Genomic DNA, 14,890 nt, shown 5'->3' with positions numbered 1-14,890 from the left:
AAACAAGCCAGTCACTTTTTCTGCTTTCCTCCCGAGACCTGAAAATGTCTTATTTTGTGAGCAAATTAGGAGGAGAAAAAAATATGCCACTTTTTCAGCTCAGCACACTCCTGGGAACCAAGCCTTAGCCGGTGAATGCAAATCATCAAAAAATACATTTTTATGCAATTTAGGAAGTGAAAAGCTAATTATCCACAACAGCTTGACAAAACATTCTTGCATGTGGACAGAAAAACTATTTTCTAGAGCTCAAACACCAATTACTGCAGCTTAAATTACATGAATAAAGAGTTATACACTGTACCTAATAGACACATTTTCAAAAAGGTAAGAAAACTAAAACAAATCCAGTTGAAATGTGGTAGAAAAGTTAGGAATGTTCAGTGCCTCTCAAAAGTGCTTATGCTCATCATCATTTTCAGATCTTGTCACAAAATGAAATGTGTTTCACTGGCATTTTGTGTTATAGACTGAGACAATGTAGTGCATTACAGAGAACTCTGCCCATTTTGCTCTGATACACCAAAATAAAATAATGTAAAAGTAATATTCAGCCAACATGTAAAAGAGGGTCCTTTGGTCTAATGCAAGGGTTCTCAGAATTGGCACACCATCCCGTATCGTTTTTTATTCCTCTTTCCAGTTATGCTCCAATGTGTTGGTTTATCACAATAACATACATTAAAGTTTGTGACTGTCATATGAAAAATGTGGAAGTTCAAAGGGTGCGAGAGCCTTTGCAAAGCATTGTAAACTATGTAGTTGGAGAAGAAGAATTTTTTCGTTGCAGAATGAAGGAGACTGAACTCCAGGAATCAACAACTTTCTCTTCCAGCCTGAAAGGCAAAAAACTAAACTCCCTAGAATAACTGCAGCAGCAGGTTTACAACCCGCTGATATTTTTGTCAGATTTGCTCCCTCCTTCACAGCAAGTCTGGCTCCATTTTTATAATTTACGTGGCAGTTTGTGTAGCAGGATAGATGTTCTTTATTTTTCTTAGATTGCTTGTAGCTGTTAACAAGCCGCTACTTTTATAGGACACAAAAGCACCATGAAAACAACCGGCATCAAAACACCAGCCTGAAAATATGGTAAACACCATTGTTTCCCTGGGTAGGTGTAACCGGGGTAAAAGCACTCCAGATGCAGCAGTAACATTATGGCACGAAATGTTTCCAATTGAGCAAGCAGGAAATTCACTCACCATGACCATCCTGCAGGAGTTATGGTGTGACACGCTGCGAAACGACGTCCCCCTTGGTGCCATGTGGGTGTGAGGCAGAGGGGCCCGGTGGGGCGGAGGTGCTGGGGGCCTCGGCTGCCTGGGCCCAGGGGTGAGGGACAACGTGAGAGACAGAGGGACCGGGTGGCTGAGGTGAATTGGAGGGCACTGGGGGAGTCTGTGCAGACTGTGGGACGGGTAGGGAGCCGACGGGGGCGCTGCATCTGTCGCCCGCTGAGGAGACTGCAGAAAAGATGAGTGTGGAAAAGTTAAACCATCTGATCCCCTTCAGAATCAATCATGTTCTCCTCCTCCTCTTCTTCCGGACGCTGTCAAGGACATACGAATCAATCATGTAAATCCTTCACCGGTAACTAGTTTAAGATGAAACTTTCCCATAAGCCCGCAGTTTGGGCTAATTCCTGAATGCACACAGCTAAACAGACCGTGAGAGAGAGTAAGAGAGATTGGAGAACAGGTATAGCCATAATACAAGTCTGTTTCATATTTAGATGTGAGCAGCTAAAACACACCAACGCACTCCTTTCACAAGTGGAAAATGACCTCACCTGCACTGTGCTAACTTCAAACAGCCTTACATCTTTTCTCCTTTTACTAAATAAAAAACACATGCTGCCAACTGCCCTGCCAGAGTATGAGCACCCCTTGAACCTTTTCACTTCTTCTCACATAGCAACCACAAGCTTTAATGCATTTTTTGGGGAGGGGGTGGATTTTATTTGATACACCAACAAAAAGTATTGAATGATTATGGAAGCTAAAGAAAACGAGATATGGTTCCCCGAATGAGAAACAAAACATGAAAAAGATGGAGACTGAATACAAATGCCTGCCACACTTTTAGGATTTTTAAGGTTAAAAAGATTCATAAACCGATGTGTTGGTATTTCAGATAAAACTCTCGTTAAACAATTTTTGATAATATAGGGACAAACTAAAATTAAAAGAAAACTTTGCATTGGACCCAATACATATTACAACATAAGTGTCTGTTCTAACCTGACATCTTAGGCTTTGCTCTTGAGCAACCTCTACATCCATCAGATCACTTCCTGTTAGCACTGGGGTGATAATGGAGCGGTCAAAGCATGCAGCGATGCAGCCACAAGAGTCATTACAGCAGAAAACGTGGCCTCTGTCTCACAATTATTAGCAACAAAATTACTTTAAGGTGTCAACTGAGCAACTCAACATTCTTCACACGCAGATAAATCAATTTCTCTCTGAGCAGGCAGCTGCTAATGACAAGAAATGCATTTGCGTGTCCTAGGCCCCCGTTCGCTCACCACACACTCCATTATCACTGCCTCCTCCGTACATCCACGTTCAGTGGGATGACTTAATTGGATTTGAATGAGCTGCCGTTTGTGTGAAAACAACGCATCAATTCAGCAGAGGATGATTTGTGGGAGCCGCTGCAACATCGGCAGAAAACTGACACGCTAATCCTCCGTTTGGTTGAGACAGATACAGTAGGGATGTTATTTGTGCATTGTTTAGGGGTTTGGTAGATGAAGATGTCACCTTGAAGATAGTGGCACTGTGGGGTAGAGGTGGGGCTGGTCGGGTTGGAGAAGAAGGGTGCTGCTTTGGAGCCGACGGTCCGTTGACTGGAGCGCTTTCTGATCTGCTGCACAAATTGGAAAAGACAGACCTTATTTTATCAATCCGACTTCACTTTACAGAATGCAGTTCAAGCAAATATTCTTTTCGGGGTTTTTATACATTTTGGAGGGAAGGATTAAATGAAAAAAGGAAGGAAAGAAGAAAAAAGACTGAAGGAAAGAAGCAATGAAAGAAGTAAAAAAGAGAGAAAGATAGTTAAAAATAGTTTAAATAAAAAAAGATAGTTAGAAATAAAGAATGACAGAAAGGAGGAAATAGAGAAAGAAAGAAAGTGGAGAAAAGAAACAATGAGGCAAATTATATAAGGTAATAAAAAGGAAGCTAGAAAAAAGAAGGTCAGATCAAAAGAAAGAAGGAAAAAGGAGAATGAAAGATGTAAATAAAAGGAATGAAGGAACAGAGGTAAGGAAGGAAGGACAGATGGACAGTAGCAAAGGAAAACATTTTTCTGAAACTTATCCACACCTGAGAAAATACTTAAACCATATTCCATACTTTTCCAGGCTGCCTTGGAAGTCTGGATATCAGTTTGGAAAACATTCCAACTCTTAATTTAAACATTTTAGCAACTGAAGACAACATGTTGATAAATGACTGAATTATAACCTGAGCTTCTCCATTTGATCCTTTTTGCTGGTGAACAAGAGGCCAATCAGGGTTTTCCTCTTGACGCAGATGATCAGAGCTGCTACCAGCACGGTGAGGAGAGCCACCAGGATACCCACAGCCAGATTCCTGCTGTCTGCTCATAAAAACACACATATGGAAATAACAGGAACTTAAACATAATATTATATAACTGCTAATATTTAAGCAGTTTCAATTGTCAGTGTTTTGCTGTGGGCCTATTTTCTTCAGACAATGTGGGATCTGGGATGTTTTAAAACTTCATGGAAATTATTTTCCTCCTTAAACACTTCCACACTGGTGCCAGCTGTTTTTGGATTTAGGTTGGATTTGAGGTGAAAACACAATGAAGAGCATTTTTTGAACAATTCCCAGGGTGGCAAATGAATGTTCCCTTTTTTCCCCCCTATTTTCAAGCACATAGTAACAAAAAGGTGCCACGATCTCATAAAAAAGTGACCAATGTCCAAAGCAAAACTTTCAAGATTTCTGAAGCCAGAAGAACTGTTGATCAAGACCAATTTAAAAGTTACAAGAAAGTCTAACTGCCAGGAAGCAAAATGTAAATCAGTAAGCGATGCACTGAGAAATAGGCAGGTGAATTGCCAGTCAACATCTCCAAAAAATCTGGTCTTCTTCCATAAGCTCTACCACATTGTAATGACAACATTCTTCTGAACGTGCAGGAAGCGTCCTCTGGTTGAAAGTGAATGCTTCCTTTCACCTCATGCTTGCTCAGGAAAGCTGAGTCATTGACTGCTGTGGTCAATGACTCATTGCAGTGTGGTGGGCTCCCTCAGGCATTAAAGGACTTGAATGTACTGCATCATAAATAAATTGAACTGCACGTAATTTGATGTGAATCTGACTAGTTGGTAATAATGGTTTCAGTTGAATTTTGAGACAATAGGATTACAAAGGAATATAAACTGGACCAGTTTTATTGTTGCAGATGGTCAGTGTTTATTACTGAGATCGTGCCTAACCAATCGATTCCAAGCAAATACAGTCCAGGATTTTATAAGAACACAAGAAGTAGACTTTACCTGCCAGCCTGATGGGGCCGCTGTCCACACTTCCTCCAAAACCTGCTTTGTCACAGAAGGGAGGAGCCCAGTGAGCCTCACAGTGACAGTTTTTGTTGCTATTGCACACCTGCAGAGAATGAAAAACACATTTGGAGATTAGGTTTTAAAGGTATGTTTTGACAATATAATATAAGCTACAAAACTACACCTTATAAACAACAAAAGAGAAGAAATCTGCTGATCAGGGTTTGTCTGGTAAAAACGATTTCTGGTTTTCTTTGATGTCTGACTCAACGATACATTTTTTTTGTTTGTTTTAAATGACTACAGTACAAAAAAGAGAAAGATAAATACATATCTGCTGATATTGTGATAAAGATAGTAGTTTTAAATTCATTAGAACACAAAAGATTAACAGAATTATTACCATTATTTTTAAAGTGCATGTTGGTTGATATTTGTTGCACTGAAATTTTCTTGTATAAGAAAGAAAACGTAATTTTTCAGTGTTCAAAGTGCTCAAAGAAGGAATACTGACTAATTCCAATCTCTGGGGGACTTATTTGTGCAATTCTATCAACCTACAAAATTATAAAATCATTTAGATATTTTGGAGTACTGCTGATTTTGGTTCTTACGGAGACTACTACCTAATTTTAATGATAAATATGAAATAAATTCCGGCAAAATAAAAATTTTACGTTTTACGTCTGTAAGGAAGTTGCATAGAAATGTCACATTGGCGGAATTTATGTTTAAAATCCTTCAGAAACTCTGTTTACAAAATCTGAATTCAAGAAAAAAAAAATCCTAGTTGTTCCAACTCAGATGTACTTTGTGGTGCCTTGTGAAAATCAAATCAAGGCAAGTGGTATGAGTAACAAAGCACAGCATTTCTCTGACACCACATTTTTACAGTCTCACCCTCTTATCTTTCTCATCCTGCTCAGTGCAGGAGGGAGAAACTCCAGAAGGATTCCCTGCCTGGGTAATCTGAAACAGGTGAGGTATTCTCTTTCCAGCAACATCTTGATCTAATCTCTGCATGCAGGGGTGCCCTCTCTCCTAGAGAAACCCACATCCTTTTGTTTCAGTATGTTAAACATTCCTGGAAGTTTATGTGTCTTTACTGGAACTGCACAAACAAATATGACCCCTGTAATAACTGGTGATGTTTCATTTTAAGAGGCAATCAAAACCATTTGTTCTGGATATGTAATGAAGGGAATGAGTGCAGCAGTCACAACTGAAGCCTCTGGGAGCTGTTAAGAGACTTTATCTTGTAGTACCTACTTTTTGAATCTCACCACCTAATCTATCAGCCATCAGAAACTTTGTAGCATTGAGCCAAAAAGCTTCCCACAAGGGAAAGACAAGGAACACAAACACATCAAGCAGCTCCTCAAACTGGTGGATACATTAACTGGACTTTTAAGAAAGCATTCAACTCAGTCCACTGAAGGAGATGAGAAGAAAAGATGACAGAAGACATTCCATATGCTGAAGGGTTGTCTAAGAAACAAAGAGGGGTATTTCAGGTCCATTTCAAGCCCCACAATTAGCAGATGTTTAGTATTCATTGGAATATAAGTATATAATTTTTAATATCTCCAGTATAGATGTCTATATTGGAGAAATAAAAACATTGTAACACAAAAGTATGGGCTAATCCAAAAGAGTCAAATCAACTGGGTCACAACACAAGAGCTTGTTTACCTCCCAAGGGCAAAAGATACTTTTGAGGATAGCAAAGGATAACGTTTGGGACAGGGAGGATAAATAGTTTGAGAGAAGAGTGAAAGAAGCCATTTACGTTAAATTTGAAAATCCAACACTGAGGAAGTGGCTTCAGATTCCATCTTTCTAGCCCCCACAGTGACTCAAGTGACGTTAATGACTCTATTACAGTGACTGCTCCAACTAAAACGTATAACCTTATTACTTCCAACCATGTCGAGAACAGAAGCCTTTTGGATAAAAGGTGAAACATTTTCATGAAACAAGACGAAATCCAAATGGGTTCAACTTAAGCAGGTAGGAATGTCATGTCCTGGAAGACTGCAAATGTGCACCTGCTCACATTGTGTTTACCACAAAAAAATACCTTGAAATGTGAAAAGCTCAAGAGGTCTGAAACAAGTACATTGTAAAAATGTCAAATCCAAAAACCTATGGCAACCTGGCTTAAAGTTAAACTCATGCGATTGCTCCAAATAAAATCTGGCTAAAATAATTCAAAACACAGTTTAGGACGAGAATGACAGCCTGGGCGTATGATGAATGGCACTTAGAGCTGAACATAAATGAGATCATTACGCCTAGCTGATTGAACCTTTCAGCATTTTAGGTGATTTATTGCCAAGTGTTTTGTTTGTACCCTAATAAATACACAATGGGCTGCATTTTGAACCCATTGCAACTTAAGCTTCTTTGAGGAATAAATGGGATATTAACTGGGTTTAGATCTGTTCAAAACAGCTTTTTGCAGCTTCACAACAGCTGAACAAGGATGAGAAAGGTGCTGCACTTACCCCTCGACCGCTGCACTTGGCTGCACACTCATGCACACTAAAAACGCTGACGTTCTGGCACCGACGATTCAGACACATCTGAAGCAGACAAAGACATTAAATATTGACAGTGTGGGCTCAAACGGTAGAGCAGAAAGAAGAAGAATCTAAATCTTTTAATCTTTTAAAGGGAAGAGACACATCCAGCTCACCATTTCTTTTCATTTCCCTCCACAGCTCTAAATCAGAACAGCATTAAATATAATTATGCTACCAGTGGAAATACATCAGAGTTGATTGTTAAAGGCACCGCGCCCAAAGTTAGCCGTCTAAATGTGAGGATGAGCAGCAGCTGGCACTGAGAGAAATGGCAGAAGAAGGTCGAGGCCCTTTTTTTAAAAAAAAAATGGGTGGAGGTTTACAGTGAAGTAAATTAGACTAAATGGAGCAACTGAATCAGTGAAGTGACCACTGGCTGAATTGATGGCTGTTAGGAGAAGCCAAATCGAGTGAAAAATGGGTCGTCAATTAAGTGTGTGAGCTTAAGCAAGTCCAAAATGACAATAAAGCACACCCTGAAAAATGTCTAATATATTAAGTCATGGCCTTTAGCTCAACGTTCATTACTCCACTGCTATTCCCAGCAGATAGGTAATGCAATTATGTTTTGTTTTTACACAAATAATTTTGAGTTACAGATACAATGTGAAGCAATCATCTTTATTTGAGAGTCTGAGGTAAAAAAAAAAAATATATATATATATAGAAAGATAAGGATAAATTTATTCATTAATCTTTGGAAGCTTACCATCTTCTGCAAAGCAAGTTTAGCAAGACACATCAGCACGTATCCTAAAGCTTGTACATGTTAGCAAAAAAAAATTAACATCGTCATTGAAATGTCCTCATATTACCTGTTTCCACTTAGTTTAGTTAATAGAAATCTCTGGACATGACAATCTAACCCAGTGTGACTCCAAGGAGAGTACAGAAAACCTCAGGGGTGGCACCAACCTTTAACAGAAGCTGCCTATATGTTTTGTAAACGTGTGGAAAAAATCAAACATAAATCAAAGAGAAATTCAAAAACTCAGGCACTGATTTTCAACATTCTTTGGGGAGAAATACATTTAATTTGACCAACATTTAAACCAAAAGTGAATGGAAGCAGCATTGTAGGAATCTTTTTTCTGTAATACATTTCCTCTGACACATGGGACTTTCATAATTTTCCTAATTTCATACTTTCATAATTTTTTTTATATTTTCAGTTAAACTGCATCCACTCACTTCTTATTACCAATTGGTAAGAAGTGTTTGTTCTCAAAATTACTGGATGAACTACCTTAAATTTCACCACCATGCACTGCAGAGTGGCATGTGTATCTTAGCAGACTGTATTGGATGTGACGTGATATGAACTCACCATTCCGTCTCCGCACTTCGTCCCCGTTAGGACCAGGCCTGGATCAGGCATGTCATCACCCAAATAGACGTGCGTACCTCGGCACAATATCCTTCCACCTTCCTGCAGGGGTATATTTGTTTCGATGGAAACAGCGTTTGTGCCGATAACTGGCCGGTTTGCTCCCCCTTGACACTGGATTTTTCCACATTTTGCATCGCTGCATGCATGGCAATCAAAAGACAAAATAAAAATAGTCAAGAAACAGAAACAAACGTCTTTGCCTATCCCAGTTTAAATTCAAGAGAGTCATTTGTTCTCTTTCTACTATGGCTAGTCAAGTAAAACCTTTTTTTGTTTTTGCATTTTCTTCACATGGGATGTATTTTATCATAAATTTATGTGACACATCAGAGCAAAATAGTGCATAAACCTGAAGTAGAAGTAACATTTTAAATGATTTTATAAATCTTTTTACAAATAAAAATCTAAAAAGCATGATGTGCATTTGGATTTATCCACCTGAGTTAATGATCCTCAGTAGTGTCACATGTACAACATATTCTTACTCTAAAACTATTTGGATGTTTTTTTGTTTTTTGTTCAATAAACTACAAACTGCATTTAGATATGTTAAATTGTGCAGATACTCATTAACAATGTTAAAAGGATTTTAACTCATAAAAGCCTGATTACATACAGTTTTAATTTGACTATAATTCATTATAGTTGATCTTATTTTTATTTGAATAAAACTAAATATTACAAATTTTATTTTGCAATAATTTTATGAATGGTATAAATGTAATATAAAATGTATTAGAGTATTTGATAGTATAAAAAGCTTGGGGGATAACACAGAATCTGTAGATCAGAGCCTATATTATTTCAATCCCCCCCAAAATTGAATCTTTTAGTAAGGTAATAAATCTAATAACATACCTGCATTACCATATCCACCAAAAGGTTTCATCAGCAATCCGTGCTCAGTAGTGTCAAAGGCTTGTAAAACACAACAGTTCCACTGTAAAGGCTCTATTACTGATTGCCTTTGGGATATTTTTTAACATGTTACTGCCATTGAGGTGGAACTGGTAGCGTTAAATTCATACCGTCAGTCAGAAAATTTCTGACTGACGGTATGATGTTGTTTCCTCACAACATTGAAAGCTCAAAACATTGTCCTGAGCCGTATGCAACAAAATTTCGTTCTGTATACACCCTGTGCATGCAAAATGACAATAAAGTCAGTCTAAGTCTAAGTCTAAGTCTAAAATCAAGCTTTTTTTTCTAAAATCACCAATATTTCAAGAGCTTCTCTAAGAAGTTGGAAAACTGAGAAATAAAGATATTGAGATGTTTGGGTTTAGCGAACGTTTGGCAGATTAAATTCTAGTCTGTGAGATTCAAAAGATCTGTTTCCCCATGTGTAGAGCAAATTATTTGGTGCAGTGTTAGATCATTCTGAATATCAAAACTAAAGGTGTGCTTTGATTTCTACAGGAACATCAGCTCTCACCGTGCTTCACATTTTGCAAAGGAACCCTTTGAATCCTTGCCACAGTTGCCATACGGGTCCCCTGCTGAGTTGACCCTTTCAAAGCAGATCCCTGGAGCTGGCTTGGCTCCTGACAGACACAATAAAAAAAACCTTTGAGAGCTCGTATCAATTTTTGAGCTTTTAACAGTCAAACTGGGCCAGTAAGGAGGCCTTCCACCATCCTATGCACACATACCTTGGCCCCACAGCGTGATACACTGCTGCTCATGGGTCTGGCAAATGCCGTTGTAACAGTAGCCATCAACGTTGAGGCAGGAGTGGCCGTCGTGCAGGTAGACGTTGGCAGGGCAGTGGGGACTGCCGCCTGTGCAGAACTCAGGCAGATCACAGGAGTTACTGGGTTCACGGCATGGAGTTCCTGCTGGCTTCAGCTGTACTCAGAGGTAGAAAACAAGCAAGACAAAGACACACAGCTCAAACAAAGTAATGAGCTCCTGATTATGGTTAACTAAATTTTATTAAATATATTTAGTTTTGTGTTTTTGCAGAATGCCGTTTGTCAGAAACACAAATTACCTGACAGTCCTGGCAACAGTGCCCATGTGCACAGACAGCATCGCCTTTCAGAGTGCAGGTAGTAGCATTGCAGCAGGGATTCATGCATTCCTTTAAACCAAATGAAACATGATGAAAAATTAGGAAAACGCAGGTAAGTATTGATGCGGCAATAAAAATTAAATGGGCAGAGAATAGGAAACAGAAATATCTGGTTTAATACCTCAGTCTTTACTTCCTACTACTTTTAAAGTCTTTTACAAGAGGGGGGGGGGGGGGAAATCAAAATCAACGGTAGAAAAGGTATGCAGAAAATCCATCGAAACACAAAAGAATGATATACTGTATTATTCACTAGAGCAACACTGATGTTAAATAAATTATTACTACTTCTAAAACTTTAAGAGATTCAAGAACAATTCTTTACAATTCATCCTCTATGCAAGGTGGTGTAAGTCACGCTCAAGACGTAAAGGAGTTCTTCAAGCTGCAGCATATTTTCCACAGATAGCATTTTAAAAATGCCCTGCTTGCATGTGAAACACGCAGCAGTTCATTTATTTTTGACAGAAAAAATAATTAATAAAGATAACACATGAACACATTCCTTTCTGCGGTGCAAAGAGAGATAGAGCGTATCTATATCATACTCCCTGTCATGTAACATTTTCCAATGTTCTGAGGAGAAACATCTGTTCCAAGTTAGATGTTGTTGTGACCCATACGCTGGAGCAATCAGCAACTCACCGTCTCACAATGCAGACAGAATTCACTTAATTACTGCAAAACTATTCATGCTCCTTAAACATTTTTCCATTTTGTCTCATTAAAACCTCAAACTTCTGTGTTAATTAATAGGATTTTATGTGGCGGATAAAAGAGTTGACGCAGAGGAAAAATCAGGCATAACTTTAGATTATTATTTTCTTTTTTTACAAATAAAAATCTGAAAAATGTGGCGTACATTTATATTCAACACTTTTACAATAAAAATACTCCTACCTGGATTTTAATGAGGAAACAAATCACCTTCTTACAAACTTGAATGTACAAATTTATGGATTGGGTTGAACAATATAAAATCTATAATGAGCTATTGCATAAAAAGAGTTACTTGTTGCCCTGATGTCTGTCCATCTCAGGCTGAAAGGGTTCAAATAACTCCAGTTGAAACCAGATATTTACATACACTGCATCAAAAGACACAAAACAAATTCCCATCGTTTGAAATGAAACCAGACCAAACTTCTACTCTTTTAGGTTAGTTAAAATGATCAAAATCCTTTCTATTTGCTAAATGCCAAAAACAGCAAGTTTTTAAACTTTTTTTTTCTAATTTAGAAATATTTGTCATTTAAACTGTATGACTTGGATCAAACCTCGACCATTCACACATTATTTAGAAATGTTGAAAAGGTTATGTTTTTCAAATAAAAAGGAAACCACTCAGAAAATTTTGAACTCATTGGAATTATAGTAATGAGACATCGAATCCCTGGGTTACATGTGTTTGTCATTTCCAGTCAAAGGAACATTATTAGTCAGTAAATATAGCTATAAATCAAAAATTTGGCATAAGTAGAAATAATTTTGAGTGAGGACCAGCTCTTTCCCTCTTGCTATCATACTGTAAGTGCTGAAAGAGTCAGAAGGAACTAGATGGATAGAGCTGGCAGGGGACAATGCTGACATGATGGTCCTTCCAGAACTCCTTTCAGGCTGAACAAACCATAAAAAGGGGGCCGTTCCCAGGGTCCCAGAGGCCAGAAGAGGCAGAGGAGTCTGGCAGAAAAGAAGTAGTTTGTGATTGAGAGGAAAAGAACCAAGGACTTGTAATGAGGCTTTTTATTTGTGAAGAGAGGTGCTTTCTGAGTCATCGGATCTGGCCTGGTTTTGGCACAACACTGCTCAGCTCTACAGAGAGTTTGATTATTGCTGCTGGCTCAAGACGGCTGTGTTTTGGTTGTTCTTTGTTTTGAAGGACAAGGACACTTTCAGCTCAACGCTGGCTGAAGCATGAACAGCCCAGAAAAACAAAGTTAAAAACAGACCTCAAACAACAACGAGGTTGTCTCTCATTAGGCTGTTATATAATTCAAATCATCCTTTCAAATTTGAATAAATGTTTTCTTTATGTGCCTGTCTGCGCTAATTGTATTACAGTACCTCTGTTTGCTTCCTGCAACAGTTAGCAATATTCGCTACTGTTGCTTCAGGTATGCCAAACTAGGTCCACTTAAACAATAAATAACTTTCAATAAATAACACTTAATAACTTTCCATTCATATCTTTAACCCAGTCTTCTAAAGAATGTGTTTGCAATTTTGTGTTCTCAATAGTACTTGCCTCTTCATACATATGTTTTTTGTTACTTTTTTCATGCCTATATTTCACAGACCACTAAAGAGATTTTAGTATAACGCAAAGATAACTTGAACAAATAGAAAAAGTTGTTAATTGTTCTACGAAAGGAAAAAAAGATCAAACTAAACATGTGTCTATGTGAAAACGAGCCCTTTAAACCTGATAGCTGCTTGTGTCACTCTTACTAGTTGCAATAGCTAAATATTACTCTTTTACATTCCTGTAAAGAATTCAAGGTTTGCTTTTGTTATGACACAAAAGATCAACCGAATTTAATCCCAAACTTTGACTAGGTCACTCTTAAACCTATATTTTGCTTTTTTGTTGTTGTTGAGCCACTTAGAAGTGGAAGTTCAGGTGTGTTTTACATCACTGTTCTGCTCAACAACCCAAAATCTCTTCATCTTAAGATTATCAACAAAGACCTGATATTTTTCTCCATGATTTTTCCGGTAGTGAGTAGAATTCATGGTTCCATTAACTACAGCAAGTCATCCAGGTCCTTAATCAGAAAAGCAGCTCCAAACCACCACACTGCCTCTGCCATGTTTTGATAACTGGTATGCTTATTTCCTGAGGCATTGAGTTAGTTTTACACCAGATGCAGTAAATCGTTTGTCATCAGTCCACATGATATTTTACCAAAAGTCATGAGAAACATAGAGATGGACCTTGGGGTTCCCTTTTGGTTATGCCATTTTAGCCCAGTGTCATTCTTCCTGCTGCCCGCTGCTCCATGTTTTCTCCATGTGTGGATAATGAATGTCATTGTGGTTCATTAAAGTTTTGAAGTCTAGAAAGGACCTTGTAAGCTTTTCCAAACAGATGGCAATGTGGTTGTTTCTGATCTGATGTGCTGCTTTTTTTAAGATTTTATAGTCCACGGGTCCCAAATCACAGGCTGCAGATCATGTGTAAAGGTACACGGCCAAGAGAGCAGGAAGACAAGTGAGCTAACAGGAAGAAGGGAGTGTTTGGCCCGACACAGAGGTTAGTTATTTCCTCAGCTGTCCAAACAAGTGGAAAAGTACTTCTTGATTAAGTTCAGGGACATTCAGGTTGATTTGGATAGAACCCCTTTGTTTGTTCATGTGTCTAATAACTGGAAACATTTAACTGTGACAAAAGTAAAAACATAAGAAGCTGTGGTGGGCAAATACGTTTTCACAACACAGTATTTATTTAAAAATAGCTTTGATTCTCGCATGGCAAGATGTATTTCTGAATAGGCAAAAGTGCAACTTTCAAATTAATGAACATTTTGAGAGCTGGAAAGCACAAAAGTGTCAGCATTTTATTGTGGACGAAAGGAGGAGTTGGGGTTCTGCAAAAAGTGAAGGAATCATTGAAGAGAGAGGCTTAATATCAAGATAATTGCTTTCAATTGTATGAGTTTTTATTTTGTTTCATACAGCTGCAACATTTAGCAACACTTGTCACTATATGTTACATATGTGCATGCCAACGTAGATCCACTTCAATAATTCATTAGTTTACAGGGTGAAGCTGTTAGCTGTATTTTCTCTCAGTTGTTGCACAGACTGAATAAATTCCTACTCATATTTTTAACCTCATCTTCCAGAGAATGTTTGTATTACTAAAAGAGAGTTGGCTTTTGCTGCTTTCTGTCGCAGTTTTAACCACCCTCTGATGTTTCTTTTTGAAAGTGTGTAAAGCAATTAAAAGTGATTCACGAGAGCACGGTGGAGATGCAAATTCTGTTTATTGACCCTCACCTCCACCTCCCCGCAGTCGCACTCCTCTCCCTCCTCCACGTAGCCATTGCCGCATTTCTGCCCACCGTAGAGCACTTTGAGCTCCGGCATGTTGAACAGGCACATCCCCACTCCCTTCTCAAAACTTGCCATCAGGTCCTTCTTGCTGCAGCTGCTGAACACGGTTGGGAATGGATACCTGTGAATGACAGAAATGCTACGTGAAAGACACACAGCTTGAAGAAGAAGATGACTCAAGTCCCCCCACCCTCATTTCCCCCTTAAGGGGCCTCTTCAGTCTGATGTAATCAGCG

The 14,890-nt window shown here is 38.5% G+C and overlaps 1 protein-coding gene across 3 annotated transcripts in view; it reads right to left on the bottom strand.

Moving 5' to 3' along the window:
• LOC102229297 (disintegrin and metalloproteinase domain-containing protein 12-like) overlaps positions 1-14,890 on the bottom strand; it is a 104,183-nt gene that overhangs the window by 5,509 nt on the left and 83,784 nt on the right. For 2 of the 3 annotated variants that reach the window (XM_023341527.1, XM_023341529.1), the window contains 10 exons: positions 14,598-14,775; positions 10,518-10,607; positions 10,177-10,372; positions 9,960-10,068; positions 8,462-8,660; positions 7,057-7,134; positions 4,544-4,652; positions 3,477-3,612; positions 2,769-2,874; positions 1,206-1,466 (listed from right to left, as the gene is read on the bottom strand). In XM_023341527.1, coding sequence (XP_023197295.1) covers positions 1,206-1,466; positions 2,769-2,874; positions 3,477-3,612; positions 4,544-4,652; positions 7,057-7,134; positions 8,462-8,660; positions 9,960-10,068; positions 10,177-10,372; positions 10,518-10,607; positions 14,598-14,775 — 1,462 coding nt within the window. The remainder of the gene's footprint in view (positions 1-1,205; positions 1,467-2,768; positions 2,875-3,476; positions 3,613-4,543; positions 4,653-7,056; positions 7,135-8,461; positions 8,661-9,959; positions 10,069-10,176; positions 10,373-10,517; positions 10,608-14,597; positions 14,776-14,890) is intronic. The other variant, XM_023341528.1, reaches the window with a different exon arrangement.

This window comes from Xiphophorus maculatus, chromosome 10, assembly GCF_002775205.1.
Source record: "Xiphophorus maculatus strain JP 163 A chromosome 10, X_maculatus-5.0-male, whole genome shotgun sequence".
Classification (NCBI taxonomy): Eukaryota; Metazoa; Chordata; class Actinopteri; order Cyprinodontiformes; family Poeciliidae; genus Xiphophorus; species Xiphophorus maculatus.
This window is presented reverse-complemented; position numbering and strand designations above follow the sequence as displayed.